Source organism: Colletes gigas, unplaced genomic scaffold (genome assembly GCF_013123115.1).
Source record: "Colletes gigas isolate AHSC1104 unplaced genomic scaffold, ASM1312311v1 Colletes_gigas_Sc00014, whole genome shotgun sequence".
In the NCBI taxonomy this organism is placed as follows: Eukaryota; Metazoa; Arthropoda; class Insecta; order Hymenoptera; family Colletidae; genus Colletes; species Colletes gigas.
Genome location: NW_025106643.1, coordinates 3,656,909 through 3,682,130, shown reverse-complemented (window position 1 = coordinate 3,682,130; position 25,222 = coordinate 3,656,909). Strand labels below are relative to the sequence as shown.

At 31.8% G+C, this 25,222-nt stretch overlaps 1 protein-coding gene across 1 annotated transcript; it reads left to right on the top strand.

The window, feature by feature from the left end:
• Positions 1–2,296: 2,296 nt before the first annotated feature.
• LOC122399614 (venom allergen 3 homolog) lies at positions 2,297–23,428 on the top strand. The gene is made up of 3 exons (XM_043400408.1): positions 2,297–2,443; positions 18,445–18,615; positions 23,336–23,428. Exons 1-3 carry the CDS (start codon positions 2,297–2,299, stop codon positions 23,426–23,428), a joined length of 411 nt encoding a protein of 136 aa, XP_043256343.1.
• The last annotated feature ends 1,794 nt before the right edge of the window (positions 23,429–25,222 follow it).

Below are 25,222 nucleotides of genomic sequence, written 5' to 3'. Positions count from 1 at the left end.
TTGTCCATTGGCAGATCTAGAAACGCACACACACCCCCCTTTTCTGCCCCTTCTCGCGTCTCTTTTCTAGTTTCACCGTACCATTTCTCAAAATCCATAAATCTGTAAGAATCACAAAACCTCTGGAATATTCGTCTAAGACCCGCCTCTGGAACTTTCGAGCACCTTCAGGACTCTCGGAACTTCTGGCACCCTCGGGACGCTTGAAACTCAGCGTCCTCTGAATTCTCCAAGAGTCTGGGAATTCCCTTTTCGCCGTTTCGGAGTCGCGCGTATTGTGTTTCGCGGATTCGATCTTGCATACGCCGTATCTTACGAATCTGGTGTCATCGTTATTGGCTCGATAGAATTCGAGAACGTTTCTATTACGACCTACCAACTAAAATCGTTAATTTTCTTCAAAATCAGCTCTTTTAGCCAGTTCTTAGATATCCTATACAGAATGTTCGGCCACCCCTGGGAAAAATTATAACGGGTGATTCTAGAGGCCAAAATAAGACGAAAATCAAGAATACCAATTTGTTGATGGAGGCTTTGTTAAACAGTTATTAACGTTTAAAGTTCCGCCCTTACTGAATTTTTTTCTCGAAAGTGAGTAGGATTTCAGGGTTATCTTTATTGACAAAAAATGCTTGTAATTGACCCCTGCAACTAAATATAATTTTTTTAGTATAATTTGACATTTTTTAGTTTCGTCTAAAAATTTCAGTATATTCTCGAATTTTTTTCTCGAAATTGCGTAGGATTTCGGGGGTATGTGTAATGACCAAAAATGATTGTAATTAACCCCCGTAACCGAAAATAATTTTTCCAGAACGATTTGAAATTTTTGAATTTAATTGTTAATAACTTTTTAACGAAGCCTCCATCGACAAATTGGTATTTTTAATTTTCGTCTTATTTTGGCTTCTGGAGTCCCCCATTAAAATTTTTCCCATGGGTGGCCGAACACCCTGTATATAGTCAGAAAATGAGTTCAGGATTTGGAGAACAAAGTTCTGATAAACATGCCTCGAAGAATTAATTAATATTCCAGGAATTACAAACAATTTTTTGCTTATAACAGTTATTTTTTCTTTGTCATTCCTGGAGTACTAATATTCTAACCAATGTTTACCCAGCCTTTTTCTTCCCTTCAGGAAGTCCTGAAACCTCTTTCTCAACATCCCCTACAATTGTTTCCCTAATTCCTCGAAACTTGGCCCACGTTTTCGATACTTTTTACATACAAACTGGACTTCGTTCGAACAATAACAGTTGACAAGAGCCTTTCGAGGCCAAAAGGTCAAGGGGGGGATTGACTGTGAACGCTACACCCACTCGAGAGTCCACGTAGATGATATCGACACCTTGGGCAAAGCTGCGTGTAGCGTTACCTCGTCGTAGAAGACGGATAGAGGCAAAAAGAAGGTCTGGAATCTAGCTATATCGCATACAAAGATTCCAAAGACATCTGTATCGGGTCTCAGGAGTAGAATGTCCGCATCCAATCACTCTTAACGTATCGAGTCTCCAGAGCCTCCAGCTCCTGTCAAGAGTCCGACATTTCCAATATCAGAATTTACGAGCCACGGTATACATATACAGCAAACGAAATTAATATTCGGACACTACAGAATTCACATTTTATTACCCTACAATTTTCTTACTATTTTCTTAAAAGTACAGATATTTTATTACACATTATTTATTTATTTATTATACGAGTAAAATGTACAAGAGAAAATATAATTCTATCTAATTGTAAATTGATAAATCTGATTGTAGATGTGTGATTTTTACAGACAAAGACTGTAATTTTTTCAGAATAATTTGAAATACTTTAATTAAATTTCTTAATAACTTTTTAACGCAGTCTCAATCAAGAAATTTTTTGTCTTATTTTGGAATCTAGAATCTTCCATGAAAATGTTTCCCTGGGTATAGTATCAAATTTTCTCGACAGAAATATTGATTTCGTAGAAAATTCCGACGCGTTGATAGCACATGTAACGAAACGTATGCATATTTTAAACAACAAGAATATAGAGCAGGGGAATCGCGAAATGGTTACAGGAAGAAATGGCCCAAGTTTATTCTCTTCCTTCCTCCGCCTTCTTAACGAACGAGCTCTATTTCTAGTAGAGAAATATTATCCTTGGGCGCGCGAGATTGTCACTGTTTCATTGGAAAATCGATTTCGAAAACATTGCCCCGGGGTGAAGGTAGCGGCGAGATTACCCGACAGCAGTGAAACGCAAAAGATAAAATGTCGCTACAGATTTTCGGTCGTTGAAAGTCCGCGGGAACCGGCGAAATGACAGGTCATATCTCGTTCTGCCTCTTATTGTTCTTAACGGGCCGCTGTGATTGCACGCTACGAGGGACAATATCACCGGCACTCCATCGCGATGCTACTCGTTACTGCCACATTTGCGCCAATCACACGATGTGCCGATTCCCCGTATGTATATCCACGCTGAAATCCAAGAATTATTAACGTAGGGACGTTTCGACGAGCTCTGGATTTTAATATTTCACTTTCCCCCCGCGTCAATGTTACGCGAGATACACGTGGGGAAATTTGTGCACCCTCGTATACACACAGAGTTGATCAATAATCGAATTGTTCGCAATATACCTCGGATTATTTTTCGAATGAGTTCTGTTTTTTAACGAATATATTTTACCTGGCGAATAATTATTCGTTATCCATATCAAATTTTCGCATTCCAATAGCGTATGTTTATTTTTAACGATTTTCTATATTATTAGTTGGCTTAACATATTGAATTTTCACATTCCATAAGATAATCTAATAATTGGACAATCATAAAAATTATAAACATTTATACAACGTTGTTTTTGTTCTAAGTGGTATAAAGTTGGATTAACATATGAAATTATTACATTTTATTATAGAAGTTGACTTAACATAAGAAATTTTCCACATTCCAATCGCGTATATTTGTATTCAACGATTTTCTATGTTATAAGTTGACTTAACATATCAAATTTTCCACATTCCAATCGGGTATGTCTATCATCAACGTTTTTCAATGTTATGATTATGGTTAACATGTAAAATTTTCACGTTTTATATTAGAATTTGTATTATCATATTGAATTTTCACATTTTATATTAGAAGTTGTATTATCATATTGAATTTTCACATTTTATATTAGAAGTTGTATTATCATATTGAATTTTCACACTTTATATTAGAAGTTGTATTATCATACTGAATTTTCACATTCCAATCGAGTATATTTATATTCAACGATTTTCTATATTATAAGTTGACTTAATATATCAAATTTTCCACATTCCAATCGAGTATATTTATATTCAACGATTTTCTATATTATAAATTGACTTAACATATCAAATTTTCCAAATTCCAATCAGGTATGTTTATCATTAACGATTTTCTATGTCATGATTACGGTTAACATGTCAAATTTTCACGTTTTATATTAGAAGTTGTATTATCATATTGAATTTTCACATTCCAATCGAGTATATTTATATTCAACGATTTTCTATATTATAAGATGACTTATCATATCAAATTTTCCACCTTCCAATCGAGTATGATTATCATCAACGTTTTTCTATGTTATGAGTATGGTTAACATGTCAAACTTTTCCATTTTATATTAGAAGTTGTATTATCATATTGAATTTTCACATTTTATATTAGTAGTTGTATTATCATATTGAATTTTCACATTTTATATTAGTAGATGCATTATCATATTGAATTTTCACATTTTTTATTAGAAGTTGTATTATCATATTGAATTTTCCACATTCCAATCGAGTATATTTATATTCAACGATTTTCTATATTACAAGTTGACTTAACATATCAAATTTTCCTCATTCTAATCGGGTATGATTATCACCAACGTTTTTCTATATTATAAGTTTGTTTAACATGTCAAATTTTACGTTTTATATTAGAAGTTGACTTAGCATATCAAATTTTCCACATTCCAATCGAGTATATTTATATTCAACGATTTTCTATATTATAAATTGACTTAACATATCAAATTTTCCAAATTCCAATCAGGTATGTTTATCATTAACGATTTTCTATGTCATGATTACGGTTAACATGTCAAATTTTCACGTTTTATATTAGAAGTTGTATTATCATATTGAATTTTCACATTCCAATCGAGTATATTTATATTCAACGATTTTCTATATTATAAGATGACTTATCATATCAAATTTTCCACCTTCCAATCGAGTATGATTATCATCAACGTTTTTCTATGTTATGAGTATGGTTAACATGTCAAACTTTTCCATTTTATATTAGAAGTTGTATTATCATATTGAATTTTCACATTTTATATTAGTAGTTGTATTATCATATTGAATTTTCACATTTTATATTAGTAGTTGCATTATCATATTGAATTTTCACATTTTTTATTAGAAGTTGTATTATCATATTGAATTTTCCACATTCCAATCGAGTATATTTATATTCAACGATTTTCTATATTACAAGTTGACTTAACGTATCAAATTTTCCTCATTCTAATCGGGTATGATTATCACCAACGTTTTTCTATATTATAAGTTTGTTTAACATGTCAAATTTTACGTTTTATATTAGAAGTTGACTTAGCATATCAAATTTTCCACATTCCAATCGTTTATATTTATATTCAACGATTTTCTATATTATAAGTTGACTTAACATATCAAATTTTCCACATTCCAATCGGGTATGATTATCATCAACGTTTTTCTATGTTATGATTATGGTTAACATGTCTAATTTTCACATTTTATATTAGAAGTTGCATTATCATATTGAATTTTCACATTTTATATTAGAAGTTGTATTATCATATTGAATTTTCACATTTTATATTAGAAGTTGTATTATCATATTGAATTTTCACATTCCAATCCAGTATATTTATATTCAACGATTTTCGATATTATAAGTTGACTTAACATATCGAATTTTCCACATTCCAATCGAGTATGTTTATCATCAACGTTTTTCTATGTTATGATTATGGTTAACATGTCAAATTTTCACGTTTTATATTAGGAGTTGAATTAACATATTGAATTTTCACATTCCATAAGATAATCTAATATTAGACTGTCACAATAATTATAAACATTTATACAACGTTGTTTTTGTTCAAAGTTGTTACACAATTTAAACAAAGTGTGTTTCTTAATTGCTGTCACAAAACATATATTTGTTTTTTTTTTTTTTTACTTAATATTAATTGTAGACTTTATACAAATGTATTCCAAACAAAGTTTATTGTTCACTGATGTATGATACAGATATTTATTTTATTTTTCAACTTATTTGTCAATATTTCAAATAATAAACAGGTTGAATTCTTTTACTCCAGTTTGTATTTAAAACGCATATCAAAAAGTAAATTTTATTAACTATATCAAGTATTTAATGTTGAGGATTTGCAATTCAATATTTATTAACAACAATGTAACTATCGTGTTACATTATATCTGAAATATTTTTCCATATTCCCAAGAATATAATTATTCCATCTGCTACCAGTGGTTATAATGATTTATCATTAATTTCACTGAACAAATGTTTCTATTCGTACAAATAAAATATAATTTAATTTTACAATTAAAATTCTAATGTTTATTAAACGTATAAAGTTAAAATGTTATCCAGAAACTTGAATAATTTAGTCGTGGTTAAATTTACATCCTACTATTAAAATTTTATCAACAAATTGCAACACAAGGAGCCAATAATTTCTTGTTCAAAATTCACTATCGCAATGACGATGAGTATCATCTTCTAATCTCGATCAAAAATTTATTTTTCATTCACTAATGGCTCAAGGCTCGATGTAATCTTCTTAAGCGATGTGAATCAAGTATAGCTAATACTATTAGTGCCAGTTAGTAAGATTAAGCAATCATACCAGCACAGTGTAATTAATCATTATCCTTGATTGATCTATCTCTAACGCAGTTTCCCAAAGTAGCAGGTGTTTTATAGAAACATCCATTTATAACAATACATCGATCGTCAGGGTTTAACAATTGTAAGAATATATTTTTTTTGTATTTTATTCTATTTTTAGATAAATTGAAATTTTCATTGACTTTGGTGTTATGTAATTCAGAAATTTAATTACAAATATCTATTCACAATCATATGGACTATATTTAAAATAATCATCAGCAATATCAGTATCCTTAAATATTACATTCGATTTATCTAATTTAATGAACATTTGAATTTTAATTCAAGAAAATTCTACAAATATTTCGCCAAGATTCTCGTCATTATTTCGCTCTTATTTGCAATATACAGTAAATGTAATTTATTACGTGGTACATGTATTTAATTTTTCTAGAAGCTTTGTTTAAATATTTTATATTCGATGAAGTTGAATTCTAAATCAATTAAATTAAAATTTTCATTGACTTTGGTGTTATGTAATACCAGAAATTTAATTAGAAATATCTATTCACAATCATATGGACTATATTTAAAATAGTCATCAGCAATATCAGTATCCTTAAATATTACATTCCATTTATCTAATTTAATGAACATTTGAATTTTAATTCAAGAAAATTCTAGAAATATTTCGCCAAGATTCTCGTCATTATTTCGCTCTTATTTGCAATATACAGTAAATGTAATTTATTACGTGGTACATGTATTTAATTTTTCTAGAAGCTTTCTTTAAATAATATTTTATATTCAATGAATGTAAAATTTAATTAGATTAAAGGAAAGTAAAATTTTAGAAACGCTTCATGAAACGTTTGGAACCGACTAATCTGAAATAATAAAATTCCAATGGCCACTGTGTTACACATATTTCTAAAAGATATCGAGTATCGTTCATATTTCCAGTACGAATTGATAAAACCGATACGTTCCTTGTACATTTTGCTTAAAGTTATTTCGTTCGAAATATCGACGAATGATATGGAGAGCACCGTGTCGATAATAAATGCGAACGGAAAGGGTCAGTGAATCGAAAATATAAAAATCTATCGCAGGTGTGAATTTGCGCGACGGAAATTCGAAATGACGACACCGCTTGTTATTGTCGTCCCGGTGTCGTGCACACAACGCGTATATTCACGATGTACGAGGTGGCTACGAAGTACTGTCACAAAATTTCTAAACGCACACCGCGTCACGAAATTCATAAAAATATTCTAAACACACGATTTCAAACCATTCATTTCCTTTGGCGTACGAGATCTATTTCAAAGCATTAACGAGCAAAAAAAAAGAAAAAACATCATTTGTTTATTGTTAAAGATTCTTGAAATTTATATCAAAATTTTGTCTTGTTACTTTGTGTGACAAACAATTGAATTTTTTTTATTAATGTTTCGAAAAGTTTAGTTTGTTTATTATTAAAGATTCTAGAAACTTATATCAAAAGCTTGTCTTGTTACTTTGTGTGACAAACAATTGAATTTTTTTTATTAATGTTTCGAAAAGTTTAGTTTGTTTATTATTAAAGATTCTAGAAACTTATATCGAAAGCTTGTCTTGTTACTTTGCGTGACAAACAATTGAATTTTTTTTATTAATGTTTCGAAAAGTTTAGTTTGTTTATTATTAAAGATTCTAGAAACTTATATCAAAAGCTTGTCTTGTTACTTTGTGTGAAAAATAATTGAATTTTTTTTATTAAATAAATAAATTCACGAAACCAAAAATTTGACGTTTGACGTTTACCACCCCCTCTTCACGACTTTTCTAAATTTCGTTTTAATTAGATTGGAAAAATTTCAAATTTCATTCGAAATGAGAGTCAGCGTGATTTTTGAATTATAATAGGTAAAAAGGCCCAATTTAATCGCGATTACATGTATTCTTTGATATAATCGCGTATTTATAGAATGCATATTGGCAGAAGGCGGCAAGAATGTTTTCGTTTATCGAAATTTTAACGAAAATAACGATGTCGGGATGTGTATATTGGATACACATGTATATAGCTGCAAAGGGCGGATACTGCATTAACGATGACTATCGCTGTGTGAGCCACCAGCTACGAAACTCGTGAATATGATGACGCTCGTTAGCGGCATTTGTACCAATCGCGTCAACCATCTATTTTGATACCATTTGTTGAACTTCTTTCCCGCCAATTATGGTCACCAACACCTGATCTATTCGTAACTCTGTTATTTGTCATCCTCTTTCCGCCATTTCTACAAAATAGTATCATAGTTCGAGTTTACTAAATTCTCAATCTCAAGAAACGCGTAAAATTTCGAATTATCAGTAAAGTATTATTTTCAATTATTCTTCTTTCTCTGAACAATTTCAATTACTATTACTTTCTCGTGTCATCGACACAAAAATGTGGAAATATTGAACATTTACTTGCATACAAAATTCTCAATTCTCAATTCTATTCTGTCGATTTACATTTTGACGCTATCAAATGTATATTTTGAATTTATTCAGTACCAATTGAAAGCTGTGTAATGTAAAAGGTCTTCGTAAAATATTATTACGATTTATGTAATTAAAGTCATCGTTCTATTTGGTAACAACCAGTTCCAATTCTTGCACTCGATATTATAATTTATGTACTTTCTGCTCTATATGAACCATTTTAATACCAAATTGCATTAGGCGTTTCCGTTTACTTTAAAGAGTATTCCAAAGTTATTTACCATGCGGTGTATTGACGTTACGATACGTTACACGTAAAATATTATTACGATCCATTTTAAATGATCCTTCGACCGACTCGCGTAAATATCCATTGTTCCTCGATATTTCAATTAGCACGTTCATTGGATCGTGTGCAAGCAACAATATATCTCCATATCGTCGTTATGAAAATTTCGGTATATTGACATTTTAAAATCGAGCTACGGCTCCGCGTGTTTATTTGTTTACGTGAACGTTCTCGAATCGCGTAAACGTTTACAAAATATTACATATTCGCAATACTGTTGTTTCAAAAATATTTCTTTACACGTTTCTGCACAGCAATATTTTTCAGACTCTGATTTTTCCACTTAACCGATAACTGATCGTTGCAACACTGTATTCTGAGGCTAAATAATAGCGAAACAAGGAAAATAATTCAACGTACAATGTTTTTCGTTGATTATTATATGTGTGATATTAATTTTTTTAAGTCAATCAATGTATGGAATAGGTTTGTTTCATCAACTATAAGCGATAATAATATTATGGTCAATGGTTAAATGGTTAAATGGCCAAATGGTCAAATGGACAAATGGTCAAATGGTCAATGTTCAAATGATCAAATGGTCAAATGGTCAAATTTTCAAATGATCAAATGGTCAAATGGCCAATTATCAAATGGTCAATGTTCAAATGATCAAATGGTCAAATATTCAATTGTTCATATGATCAAATGATCAAAAGTTTAAATGAACAAATGGTCAAATGGTCAATTAACAAATGGTCAATGTTTAAATGATCAAATGGTCAATGATCAAATGGTCAATGTTCAAATGATCAATGTTCTAATGCTCAAATTGTCAAATGGTCAATGTTCAAATGATCAAATGATCAAATGGTCAAATTTTCAAATGATCAAATGGTCAAAGGAACAGATGGTCAAATGGTCAATGATCAAATGGTCATTGATCAAATGGCCAATGACCAAATCGTCAATTGGTCAAATGATCAAATGGTGAAATGGTCAAATTTTCAAATGATCAAATGGTCAAATGAACAAATGATCAAATGGTCAAATGATCAAATGGTCAAATGAACAAATGGTTAAATGGTCAAATGGCCAATTATCAAATGGTCAATGTTCAAATGATCAAATGGTCAAATGAACAAATGGTCAAATGGTGAAATGATCAAATGGTCAAATGAACAAATGATCAAATGGTCAAAGGAACAGATGGTCAAATGGTCAATGATCAAATGGTCATTGATCAAATGGCCAATGACCAAATCGTCAATTGGTCAAATGATCAAATGGTGAAATGGTCAAATTTTCAAATGATCAAATGGTCAAATGAACAAATGATCAAATGGTCAAATGATCAAATGGTCAAATGAACAAATGGTTAAATGGTCAAATGGCCAATTATCAAATGGTCAATGTTCAAATGATCAAATGGTCAAATGAACAAATGGTCAAATGGTGAAATGATCAAATGGTCAAATGAACAAATGTCAAATGGCCAATTATCAAATGGTCAATTATCAAATGGTCGATGTTCAAATGATCAAATGGTCAAATATTCAATTGTTCAAATGATCAAATGATCAAATGGTGAAATGGTCAAATGGTCAAATGGTTTCAACGTTATATTTTCCAAATAACAAGAGAGAGTAACCTTCTATTTTGCGCCAATCTACGCATAGAATCGTTTCGTTCAATCAACTATGGACGTTACTATTATTAATTTTTCAGTAACATTATAATAAGTTGATTTTGTCAACTTTATATTTTACAAATAACAAGCGAGAATGACCTTTTATCCCTTCGATTATCTTTCATATTTCTATCGCAGTAACTTGCAACGTAATAACAATGCCGCGAAACATAACATGGAGACAATGTAAACAAGATATGGTAACATGCGTTTTGATAGCAATTCCCGATTCTGTTCGACGGTACGCGTGCATTGCAGTTCATGATTATAGTACGGCTCGTAATTATTGCACGGTTCGTGATAATTGTTTCGTTCTTTAAATATTGGAAAGTACAATTCATCATCAGTTCCGTAAAATTTGTTTAGAATTTATTTTTAGCCCTGCAAACATCAGCAAACTTGTATTTTTAGTATTATTAACAGAAATATACAACAAATGAACGTTACAGATATATTGTACACAATGTAGACTATATCAAACGATTTTTAAAAATTGTCAATAGTCAAATGGTCACTGTTCAAATGATCAAATGGTCAAATGATCAAATGGTGAAATGGTCAATGTTCAAATGATCAAATGATCAAATGGTCAAATGATGAAATGGTCAAATGATCACATGATCAAATGTTCAAATGGTCAATGTTCAAATGTTCAAATGATCAAATGGTCAAATGGCCAAATGGTCAATGTTCAAATGATCAAATGGTCAAATGGTCAATGGTCAAATGATCAATGTTCAAATGATCAAATGGTCAAATTATCAAATGATCAAATGATCAAATGGTCAAATGATCAATGTTCAAATGATCAAATGGTCAAATGGTCAGTGTTCAAATGATCAAATGGTCAAATGGTCAATGTTGAAATGATCAAATGGCCAAATGATCAAATGATCAAATGGTCAATGTTCAACGAAAAGTATTTACCAAATTTTTATCATTATTAATACTTCGTCCATAATCTGAAAGCTTTAAAACTTGTTCGAATTGATGCAATGTGCTCGATAATTCGAACGAATTTATCACCATCGTTCTGTAATATTTTTATGAATAACAATTTCCAGTAAATACCAAGAAATTGATTTTACTAATTTCCCTAACGAAGAAGATAATTTCGAAGTATAAGCAGCTTTGATATAAATGTAAGCACTGTGACTCCTGATTATCGTGATAATCGATTCCTCTGCGTTCGTGGGGCGATAAAATTGATTTATTCGATCGATTCAAAGTTTAATTACCACAATCGAAACTTTAACGCGAAGTGAGAGAGCGATACGGGCTCCGCGTTTGAAATGATTTTAAAGCACAGCAAAATGAAAGAATACTAAATGAATGTTCAGTGCCGGAAGTGAAGCACATCGCGTGATTGGTGCCCGCCGCGCTCTTTTATTTGTATTCGCTCGATCAACGTTAATGTAGGAGGCAAGTGAGAAGAAACCTTTCGATTAAATGCCATTAGGTCAATTGTTCTCCGCTGTTATCGCTAATTTCCCTTTAATCCGAGCTTTCGTATGGGTTTTCCAGCTACTCTGTGATTTTCAGGGGCCAATCATTTCTTTTTTTCAATTCCGCGTACCCGAAACGGTCAACGTATTTTCAGAGATTTATTTTCGATTCTGGATTCAGAAAGGAAACTGTTCACAATATCGAACATGACCCTCGACAGTTCTAAAGAAAATAAAGAAAAATTATTTAAAATTTAATTTTTCAACTGAAATTATAAGTGACCAAAATTTGTTTTTGCAATTAAATTTAATTACACTCATTGATCACTGCATACATTTGTTTGTAAATATGGTCGAACGAATCTAGGAATTTTCCTGTTTTCCTGAAAAGTCGGAATTAAATATTTTGTATTTAAACTTCTATAAGAATTTATGTTTCTAATACCTGTACTTTTGAGCATCATGTTTTCTCAAATATTAAGTTATATCGCGACTATATTAATTCCTCGAATCCCATAGTTATGTAAATTCTGCGAAATAAGGAGAGGCTTTAATTACTTTTGACTCCCACTGATTGAGTAAACTTTAATTACGTCGAATAAATAGTTGTGATCGCGCGGGAAAGGAGATATCTTTTCAAAGATCTCGCCGTTTCATAAAACGAACACGAAGGAACAGTTCACACGTTTAAATAACCTAAAAAATTCTAAATCTGAATGAAATTTTACATTAATAAAACAGGGAAAATTATAAGCAACAAGGTTTTCTATCAAACTTTCTTTATCGAAGAATTCACACGTTTCTACAACTGATCTTGTGGAGCGTAAATTTCTAATACGTTTGGGACGTGGAAAATATAAAGGAACAAATTACTATGCAGCAGTTCTCGTGGCAGTGACCTATAAACAGAAAATTGAAATTTCCAAAGAATGCAATGCTTTACGAGTCTACTAAAATGACACGCTTCTTGGAGCCACTGTGGAAGGAATCTTTAAAAGAATGAAAGACATTCTTTCCATTTCTTTGCGTCGAAACAACGTTTAAAAGGATTTCCGTAGCACGCGTATGGAATGTTGCTGTAACGTAACAATATCAAGCCAGATACCACACGTACCGCCGCAAGAACCATCGCGAAGTTGAATTTCACCCGTCCGCCATTTCGTTCCGATTGGACGTCATGCGACTTTAAATTGAAAGAATGCTTCCACGGGGTGTAAAAAGTATTTCTACAGCGATGAATTTTAGTAACTGCTCCATACATAACGTGTACATAGCTTTTAATGCAAAATTATTAAAATTGTGTTTAGAAAAATAAAACGAAGTATTGGAGCAAGATGTTATCGAGATGGATTAACACTAGATTTTTCTTTTAATCATACCAATGCATCAATCAAATTCGACACAAGTTGTTAAAAAATAATATTTATTCTGCAATTTTAAATATGGAATCAGACACCTGTAAATCTAGTGTTAATATTGCTTATAAATTACTTTTCAATGAAAAGAAAAGAGAAGGATGAGGGATAAGAAAAGACGAAGAAAAAGGAAATAAATTCAAAGAAACGAGAAACTATTTCTGAACGATTATTGTAAAAAGAAAGAATTTAAATTACAAAGTTAGAAAATTGTAGTTTTTCAGGTTATGTCTTGGGATTTATTCTTTGTTATGTGTGTTATATTATATTGAGATACAAAAAGACGAAGAAAAAGGAAATAAATTCAAAGAAACGAGAAACTATTTCTGAACGATTATTGTTAAAAAAACAATGTAAATTACAAAGTTGGAATATTGTAGTTTTTCAGGTTATGTCTTTATTCTTTGTTATGTGTGTCATATTGTATCGAACACTTCAGTTTAACATATAGTAATAAATAGACTGCGGATCTTTATGCAAATTCATATTTTTATTCTCTAAAATTAATGAAATTGGAGTTTTGTAGAGGGTTAGTAGAGGTACCTTACTTTAAGTATTTCTTATATTCTTGCATATTAAGTAAATTCTGTAGTTTTTTGAAAATTAAAATTTCCCATAAATGCATAAACATCTTGCAGTCTAGTAATAAATTACAAATAAAATTAGTCAACGATTGTGTCACGTTGGGTGGACCAGCGTCCAATCACCGAGGTGAAGCTGCGTTCGCCGCGACCAAGTAAGATGGGTGACCGCCTTTTTAAAATAAAATTGAAATACAATAAAATAAATTAAATTAAATAAAAAACAAAACAAAAATACTTCGTAAATAGAGAAGTAACTGCAGTTGTATCGCCTTTTTAAAATAAAATTGAAATAAAATAAATTAAATTAAATAAAAAACAAAACAAAATAAAATACTTCGTAAATAGAGAAGTAACTGCAGTTGTATCGCCTTTTTAAAATAAAATTGAAATAAAATAAATTAAATAAAATAAAAAACAAAACAAAACAAAATACTTCGTAAATAGAGAAGTATAACTGCAGTTGTATCGCCTTTATAAAATAAAATTGAAATACAATAAAATAAATTAAATTAAATAAAAAACAAAACAAAAATACTTCGTAAATAGAGAAGTAACTGCAGTTGTATCGCCTTTATAAAATAAAATTGAAATACAATAAAATAAATTAAATTAAATAAAAAACAAAACAAAAATACTCCGTAAATAGAGAAGTAACTGCAGTTATGGTAAAACAACATTTGGTAAAAATAAATAGACAATGAATCACAATTATATTGTACGAATATGAGTAACTGGTATATTAAATGTTGTAAATGTTGGAATATATCGTCTGAACCCATTTTCCCCTAGCATTCGATTTTAAAGAACGAGGGTCTGACCTCTCCCTTCGACCCAAAATCGCTAGCCTCTCGAAGGGTGTCCCCCATCGAGCCCCATAAAAAACCGTCAAAGTATTTCATCGTTAGCTTTAACAGTATCGGAGAAGGCAGCTTGTTGTAGCGCTTTAGGTAGAAACGCCCTATATAAAACGCGAGAAACACGGTCGAATATAAAGCACTATAGTTCGGGGGTACACAAGAATACCCTACTTTCTGTCCGGGCAAAACAATCGAACAAAGCACGCGGCGGGGACGATTCCTCAAAGTCCGATCGAGAAGAATATTTTCTCGCCGTGGTTCCAAACTATATAGCCCTTGATGGACTTGAAAAAAAAAAAAAAGTGGCCACTTCCTCTGGGCGCACGTCAAAGCGAATTCGATGAAGCAGCATATCAAAGCTACGTCTGAAGAAAGTGCCCGCTTCGAGCACCTTTCCACTAAATCCGAAAGCACTTCGCGCGAAAGGCTTAAAGGCGGTATTTTAATTGGATTTGAAACTCGCAGACCGATGACAGAAGTTTCGAGAACCGCGGATACGGCATTTGGAAGACAAGTATCGATTCTAAACGCTTTGTGGAAAACCTTTCGTCAATGGAACGTTTAGACAATATTTACCGCATTTTCCTTGAACTTTAACTTCTTTTCACTTCGATGAAACTGAGTATCCCGAATCAGAATTCCAGTTTTTATTTTTTTTTGAATTGTGTTTCTCTAGCTACTGTTTTCGATAAATCAATCGTATCGAATATGAAGCTTGGAGAAAATTTTTATTGGAATTAGAGAATCAATGCACAAATATTCTATGTTTTATGCCTGCACAAAGCAAGATTCTAGATTCGTGTAAATGCAAAGACTGAAAAGAAAGAAACGATTTTAAATTTAAGACTAATCCCCGACATGTAAAACAACAATCTCATTTAAACACATAATAGAAGACTGTCCAGCCCACAATAGACTGATGAACAGATTAGAAATGAAAAGGTCACTACACCAATTACTAAACAATGATATAAACAACATAAGAAAAATACTGACATTTTGCAGAATAACGAATAAAGAAAAATAATACAAGGATTATATAATACATGTAAACAACAGCCAAAGACCATGCAGTCTGTTACAAAGTTACAAAAAAAGAAAAAGACTAATGGCGACAGAAATGTCAGTCGTTGTTTGTTTAAAACGAAGCACGTGGGAAATGAAAAGGTAACCGTAAGTGCTCGAATAAAACGTCATCGTGCACTAAACCGAAACGAAACTCGAGCGAGCCAACAATGATCGGCGTTTCGTATTCGTCGCTCATCGAAGGAGTAAATTGTATTCGATAAATTGAACAAACGACGCGGGGCTGGATCGACGAGGGTTCAAATTACCGGGCGTTTTATCAGGCACCCATTTCCATTCCGACGATTTCAAAGCGTCACCGATAAGTCGAATTATCCCGACGCTCGTGGCATTTTCGATTTCTCGATTTTGTAATACGAGCGCCATTCCGTTCCTACGAAATACGCGATATTTCAATATTATGTATTTGTGTACGAAAACCACCATTGTAATTGGTTAAAGATATATTATACGTTATCGTTCGAAGTTTAAAGCGAAATTTCTCGAAACCAAAAGTCCACTTTAACCCTTTGCACTCGGAATTATATTTCAATTTTGTTATTAGCAGCTCTCAACGCTTTTAAGTGTTTTATTTGAGGTTTATGTTAACTAAAAAATAGGACAATTTAAACAAATAGAGGAACAGGCAAATTCAATTAAATATCTGTTTCATTTACACTATTGTTGTATTTTCTAATTTTCAAGTGTATGATATCTCTTTGGTTTGGTCTTGAAAGAATGGGCATAGGAGTGCAAAGGGTTAACGAGTGTTAGCTATATGTATACTAAACCATAATTCCAAATTTTATCCTAAAATCGATTTGGATACTATTTGTAAGTTAAAACTGAAAGGAGATAGTCAAATTTATGAAGTAACAAGAATATGAACAGTGAAAATGTTGAAGAATTAAAGAAAATATTATTGGAAAGTGATACAACAATGTGAAAAATAACATAGAAATAAATATCTTATTCTAAATAGTATATCATCAGAATTCGTAAAATACTATGGAAACAAAAATGGTATACAAATTAAGATTTCATTATGTATCAAAGCAGACATAGCAATTCAGAAAATAATGCAAATGTAGACATAGAGAAAGAAGACATGTAATGGTAATTAAATAACACCAGATAGACAGTTAGATAAAGTTGAACCAGGACAAAACAATCAAGCATAATGAACAAAAATTTTGTGTTAATAATATAGATGAGTAGAGTGGACTACTTGTTGTCAGCAAATTGAAGAGGAAAGAAGAGTTTTAGATAGTTCTCACTGGTCACCATTGGCCCAAGAATGGTCAGTAGTGATCAGCTGTGGTCACCATTTGTCCACAAAGGTCAATATAGTGGCCAACAGTCCACGAATGGCTACAAGCTCTCGAAACTCGATCCCCCTGAAGGTTCCAAAAGTATTGAAGCATTTCTGCATTGGCAGTTCTACTTAGAATCCTTTGTGGGAAGACGTGAGTGTGGGAAGATACAAGTTGGTCAATCAAAGTTGGTCCTATTTCTTGGCCATTCCTGAACCTTCACGCTGACACCTTCCTGTAAATCTAATTATTGACCATTGATGTCCATAAGCTGACAACTTTTGACCATTCAATAATCAATGGCCAATTTATGCCATCACGAATTTAATGATAAAAGCTTCCTTTTTATAACATAAAAATCATCTGAAAGAGGAGTTAATCTTTGACTTTCTGATGGCTTTTATTGGTCACTGGTTATTCAATGGCCAACAATGATCATCAATGGTCAACAATGGCCAGCAATGGCCTGTAATGGTCAACGATAATGGGTAATGGTCAGTAATGATCAATCATAATTGACAATGCTCTGTAATGGTCAATCGTAATTGACAATGGTCTGTAATGGTCAATCATAATTGGCCATAGTCAGTAATGGTAAATCATAATTGACCATAGTCAGTATAATGGTCAGTCATAATTGACAATGGCCAGTAATGGTCAACGATAATGGATAATGGTTAGTAATGGTCAATCATAAATGACAATGGTCAGTAATGGCCAATCATAATTGACCATGGTCAGTATAATGGTCAGTCATAATTGACAATGGCCAGTAATGGTCAACAATGTTGAACAGTGATAACAGTGGTCATTAATGGTCAACATTCGTGTGGCCACTAAAGTGTCAGTTCTCCAGATCCAACTTGTTCAAGATCAAAGAATCACAAAGAATCAATTCTGAAATTTTTGAAAAATGATGTATCGCAGTTAACACCTAACTAATGGTCGTGAATTTAGAAATGTTGTCTAAGATATAAAAGAAAATTGTACTCTGTAAATTGTTGTAAATTTTAAGAATACATAGAACTCTTGTACTTATTACATTTAATTGTAAACTTCGATCGTAAAGATTCTAGAAAAGAAATGGTTTATTTTGATAGTGAGAGCTTCTTTACACAATTTTAATGCAATATAATTCACTGTAAATTTTTCTTCCAAACAATAAAATAATATCTGCTGTTTGGAAATGTGTTTTGCACAATTCCCTGAATGTGTCGCGATTTAAAAAAAGATTGGAGAGCTCTAACGGACTAATTGAAACGAAACTAGAGTTTTACGTCGCGTTGGTGAAACCAATTCGCAAATGCAGCGATGTTCAAGGAAAGGATCGCGATTCATAAAAGTAAGCCGAATTATCTCCTCGAGAGCAATTTTAATTTCTCGTTTTTCGCAGCTCGATGTTCCCGGTATCGGATGCGTCAAACTCGAGCGCGCCGATCTGGGCGAAAAGGACATCGAGACGATCGTCCACTGGCATAATTTCTATCGCAACACCATAGCAAACGGAGACGAGCATCGAGGAAAGCCTGGTCCACAACCACCTGCGAAATACATGATGGAAATGGTACCACCTTCCCAAAATCTCCCAGAATTCTGTTTTGTAATATCCACTTTACCTGTTTCTTTTTATCATTCTTTTCCCCCAAAGAATTATTGAATTTAATTTATTGAAAAGTGGTGACAGGTGTCTTGTACAGTGAATCTTTAAACTGTTGCAATAATTGGTAGCACGAATTAAAAATTCAACAGAAATCACTGTTGGAAAATACCAACTTTATTGAAAACATGCAAAAATTAAAATTTAAGTAGGTTCTATGTTATTAAGCGTGGTTATTTGTATGCACACTGTGAATTACAATATTTTTGCAGCTCGATGAACTTAAAATTGAAAATATGCAAGAAATAAAAATTGTACTAGGTCCTAGGTTATTTGGTATGGTTATTTGTTTATACAGAGTGCATTTCAACACTATTGGACCTCGCTGAGCATAAAATATAGATAATCTAAGTATGACTTAAGAGTTCTACCGAGTTTCACTGGATATTTCGTTCGTCCGCTTTGAAAAATGCAAATTAAAATAGACACAATTTTCTGAAGCGATTTTATTGATAATATACACTGAAATTTTCATCAATGAATGCTTCGTTTTCAAGAAAATTGAGAAAATTAATCACTATCAAGAACTTGGCGATCATGTCTGACCATTATTGGGTATTTCTACTTGAAATATTATTTTTTATTGATTTTCCCGTTTTATAGTTGACAATAAACTATATCGTAGCAACATTGGTGCTTACAAATACCAAAACAATTTTCTGAAGCCATCTTATCGAAAATATACACTGAAATTTTCATCATTGAATGCTTCGTTTTCAAGAAAATTGAGAAAATTGATCACTATCTAGGACTTCGGGACCATGCCTGCCTATTATTGGGTATTTCTACTTAAAATGTTATTTTTTATTGATTTTCTCGTTTTATAGTTGACAATAAACTATATCGTAGCAACATTGGTGCTTACAAATACCAAAACAATTTTCTGAAGCCATCTTATTGAAAATATACAGTGAAATTTTCATCATTGAATGCTTCGTTTTCAAGAAAATTGAGAAAATTGATCACTATCGAGGACTTCGGGACCATGTCTGACCATTATTGGGTATTTCTACTTGAAATATTGTTTTTTTATTGATTTTCTCGTTTTATAGTTGACAATAAACTATATCGTAGCAACATTGGTGCTTACAAATACCAAAACAATTTTCTGAAGCCATCTTATTGAAAATATACAGTGAAATTTTCATCATTGAATGCTTCTTTTTCAAGAAAATTGAGAAAATTGATGACTATTGAGGACTTCGGGACCATGTCTGACTATTATTGAGTATTTCTACTTAAAATATTATTTTTTATTGATTTTCCCGTTTTATAGTTGACAATAAACTATATCGTAGCAACATTGGTGCTTACAAATACCAAAACAATTTTCTGAAGCCATCTTATTGAAAATATACAGTGAAATTTACATCATTGAATGCTTCGTTTTCAAGAAAATTGAGAAAATTGATCACTACCTAGGACTTCGGGACCATTTCTGACTATTATTGGGTATTTCTACTTAAAATATTATTTTTTATTGATTTTCTCGTTTTATAGTTGATATAAACTATATCGTAGCAACATTGGTGCTTACAAATACCAAAACAATTTTCTGAAGCCATCTTATTGAAAATATACAGTGAAATTTTCATCATTGAATGCTTCCTTTTCAAGAAAATTGAGAAAATTGATCACTATCGAGGACTTCGGGACCATGCCTGCCTATTATTGGGTATTTCTACTTAAAATATTATTTTTTATTGATTTTCTCGTTTTATAGTTGACAATAAACTATATCGTAGCAACATTGGTGCTTACAAATACTAAAACAATTTTCTGAAGCCATCTTATCGAAAATATACACTGAAATTTTCATCATTGAATGCTTCGTTTTCAAGAAAATTGAGAAAATTGATTACTATCGAGGACTTCGGGACCATGCCCGACCATTATTGGGTATTTCTACTTAAAATATTATTTTTTATTGATTTTCTCGTTTTATAGTTGACTATAAACTATATCGTAGCAACATTGGTGCTTACAAATACCAAAACAATTTTCTGAAGCCATCTTATTGAAAATATACAGTGAAATTTTCATCATTGAATGCTTCCTTTTCAAAAAAATTTAGAAAATTCATCACTATCTAGGACTTCGGGACCATTTCTGACCAATATTGGGTATTTCTACTTGAAATATTGTTTTTTTATTGATTTTCTCGTTTTATAGTTGATATAAACTATATCGTAGCAACATTGGTGCTTACAAATTCCAAAACAATTTTCTGAAGCCATCTTATTGAAAATATACAGTGAAATTTTCATCATTGAATGCTTCGTTTTCAAGAAAATTGAGAAAATTGATCACTATCGAGGACTTCGGGACCATGCCTGCCTATTATTGGGTATTTCTACTTAAAATATTATTTTTTATTGATTTTCTCGTTTTATAGTTGATATAAACTATATCGTAGCAACATTGGTGCTTACAAATACCAAAACAATTTTCTGAAGCCATCTTATTGAAAATATACAGTGAAATTTTCATCATTGAATGCTTCCTTTTCAAGAAAATTGAGAAAATTGATCACTATCGAGGACTTCGGGACCATGCCTGCCTATTATTGGGTATTTCTACTTAAAATATTATTTTTTATTGATTTTCTCGTTTTATAGTTGACAATAAACTATATCGTAGCAACATTGGTGCTTACAAATACCAAAACAATTTTCTGAAGCCATCTTATTGAAAATATACAGTGAAATTTTCATCATTGAATGCTTTGTTTTCAAGAAAATTGAGAAAATTGATCACTATCGAGGACTTCGGGACCATTTCTGACCAATATTGGGTATTTCTACTTGAAATATTGTTTTTTTATTGATTTTCTCGTTTTATAGTTGAAATAAACTATATCGTAGCAACATTGGTGCTTACAAATACCAAAACAATTTTCTGAAGCCATCTTATTGAAAATATACAGTGAAATTTTCATCATTGAATGCTTCGTTTTCAAGAAAATTGAGAAAATTGATCACTATCGAGGACTTCGGAACCATGCCTGCCTATTATTGGGTATTTCTACTTAAAATATTATTTTTTATTGATTTTCTCGTTTTATAGTTGACAATAAACTATATCGTAGCAACATTGGTGCTTACAAATACCAAAACAATTTTCTGAAGCCATCTTATTGAAAATATACAGTGAAATTTTCATCATTGAATGCTTTGTTTTCAAGAAAATTGAGAAAATTGATCACTATCGAGGACTTCGGGACCATTTCTGACCAATATTGGGTATTTCTACTTGAAATATTGTTTTTTTATTGATTTTCTCGTTTTATAGTTGAAATAAACTATATCGTAGCAACATTGGTGCTTACAAATACCAAAACAATTTTCTGAAGCCATCTTATTGAAAATATACAGTGAAATTTACATCATTGAATGCTTCGTTTTCAAGAAAATTGAGAAAATTGATCACTATCTAGGACTTCGGGACCATGTCTGACCATTATTGGGTATTTCTACTTGAAATATTGTTTTTTTATTGATTTTCTCGTTTTATAGTTGATATAAACTATATCGTAGCAACATTGGTGCTTACAAATACCAAAACAATTTTCTGAAGCCATCTTATTGAAAATATACAGTGAAATTTTCATCATTGAATGCTTCGTTTTCAAGAAAATTGAGAAAATTGATCACTATCGAGGACTTCGGAACCATGCCTGCCTATTATTGGGTATTTCTACTTAAAATATTATTTTTTATTGATTTTCTCGTTTTATAGTCGACAATAAACTATATCGTAGCAACATTGGTGCTCACAAATACCAAAACAATAGTAAACAAGTGTAAAGAGATTGACATGAACTCCAAATACAAACTCCGCTTTGAAAAATGCAAATTTAAATAGACTCAATTTTCTGAAGCGATCTTATCGAAAATATACAGTGAAATTTTCATCATTGAATGCTTAGTTTTCAAGAAAATTGAGAAAATTGATCACTATCGAGGACTTCGGGACCATGTCTGACCAATATTGGGTATTTCTACTTGAAATATTGTTTTTTTATTGATTTTCTCGTTTCATAGTTGAAATAAACTATATCGTAGCAACATTGTTCCTCACAAACACCAAAACAATACCAAACAAGTGAATAAATTGCAATGAACCCCGAATGCAAGTAGAAATAACGAGTATTGGTTCGACGCGATCAATTTTCAACATCGCATAAAAAATTTTTTCAACTTTATTCTATATTTTCGATTTAATTTTCATTCTGAACGATCACATTCCTATTTTCACGTTCATTAAAAACTTTGTAAAAATTTATTTTCACGATATGTCAAAATTCTCACCCAAAGTTCATTCGTCTCCTCGATAAATCGTCGATGATATAAACAATCTACGAACAAGGAATAGAATACGAAGATTAACCCACTTTCGTTCGGATTTAAATTCTGCAAATATTTTTTAGAATAAAAACATATTCTTTCTCGACGGGTGAAGATTATATTGCAACTCTGTTTCCGGATTCGTGCCCGGGACAAGATACTCTACGAGCATCACACCCCGGTGGATATTGCGAAACAGACAAAAGCTTTTTATTTGTTGGACAGCGTATTTAATCATTCGTATCCGGGCCCGAATCTGACAGCGATATTTGTTTCGACAGATCTGGGATGACGAACTCGCTCACATCGCGGACCGATGGGCGTTGCAGTGCAACCTCTTCGAGAAAGATCAGTGCCGAGACGTTGGCAAGTAACTCCCCCGGATATATCCCATTTTTCACTACCCCTTACTCGTCCCTATCATTTTTCAATATCCACTATATACGTTCGAACGTGAGATTGTTCCACCCGGCAACGGTGCACGTCGGAACGGCCCATGTCTGCGCTCTTCTCTTTTTGTTTATCGTTCCGTTATCCTTTTCGGCCACCACGTCTCGTCTCGGTTTGCAATTGCAAACTCCGCGACATCCCCTCCTCTAATTCGCGTTAAATTTAATGCCTCGCGCGCTGCACATTTTCGATTTTCAATTACCGTTTGCACGAGGTGGCGATTCTTTTCGGTCGATGCACCAGTGGACAGTGAATTACTATGAAAGTGGCTTGGGGCCGCGAAACATAAAAATTGAGATTTTCGTTCAGTATTACGTCATTACGTATTAATTGCATTTCATTATTGTGAATTTTTAGGTCTCACGTGAGGGTTGAGATGCCTCGAAATGGGGAATACAGGGTGTTCTACAAGTAAAAATAAGACTAAAGTGATATATGACAAGACGTTCATAAATACTTTGTTAAGAAGTTGTAACAAACATATAAAATGTGATGTGTAGACTGCGGATCTGTATGCAAATTCACATTTTTATTAATAGAATTAATGAAACGGAAGCTTCGCAGAGGGCTGTCTCAACCCCTAAATATAATAATTCGTATCTTATATTTTTGCATATTAAATGCATTCTGTAGTTTTTTGTGGATTAAAATTTTCCATAAATGCATAAACATCCGCAGTCTAGTGATGTGTTTTTCATTATTAAACAAACAAATTTACTAAAATTTTGTTTAAAGAGGGCAACTGCTGATTGAGGCACGAAAAAATATTTTTAACGTAGAATAATGTGGATAACTGAAAGATTCCTTTATCAGAGTTTGTTTTTTCTATCATTTATCTTGGGTGCTGATGTATTCTTCGATGATAACTTTTTGTAGCCAAAATTTTGAACTATTGTACAAGTTTATGCTCAGTTTGCAACGAAACTGACGATATCTAATGCTTGCAAAAGATTGATTTCATTTTATTGTAAATATTTTTGTTATGGCTCCTTAACAAAGCAATTATGGATTTTTTGTTATACAGGGTGTTCGATCACCCCTGGGAAAAATTGTAATGGGAGATCCTAGAGGCCAAAATAGGACGAAAATCAAGAATATCAATTTGTTGACTGAGGCTTCGTTAAAAAGTTATTAACAATTAAATTCAAAAATTTCAAATCGTTCTGGAAAAATTATATTTAGTTACAGGGGTAAATTACAAGCATTTTTGGTGAATACACATATCCCTGAAATCCTATCCACTTTTGAGAAAAAAATTTGAGCAGGTACTGAAATATTTAGAGGAAATTAAAAAATTTCAAACCGTACTAAAAAAATTATATTTAGTTACAGGGGTAAATTACAAGCATTTTTGGTGAATAGACATAAATTTCAAAAGTTTTTCTTTCGCCGAAAAATAAAGCCACCTACCCCCTTGGTGATTTTTCTTAAAAATTCGTTCTTGATTTTTAGTAATTTTGTTTGACACCCTGTAGAAAAGTTGTCTAATACTTTTTTGTAGGTATCTATGAGCTTTACTTTAGAAAAAAGTTTCATCGAAATATATTCACTATTGTAGGAGGTATGACTGTTTGCAAATTGGACTATTGTTATGAGGTTTTTCTCATTTTGCAGGTTCAAGGATCAAGTTTTTGAATATTTTTGGAATTTCTACATATTCTTCATCAAAATACGCGTTGTTTGCATTTTGAAACATTAAAATCGTCCAATCCGTTCAG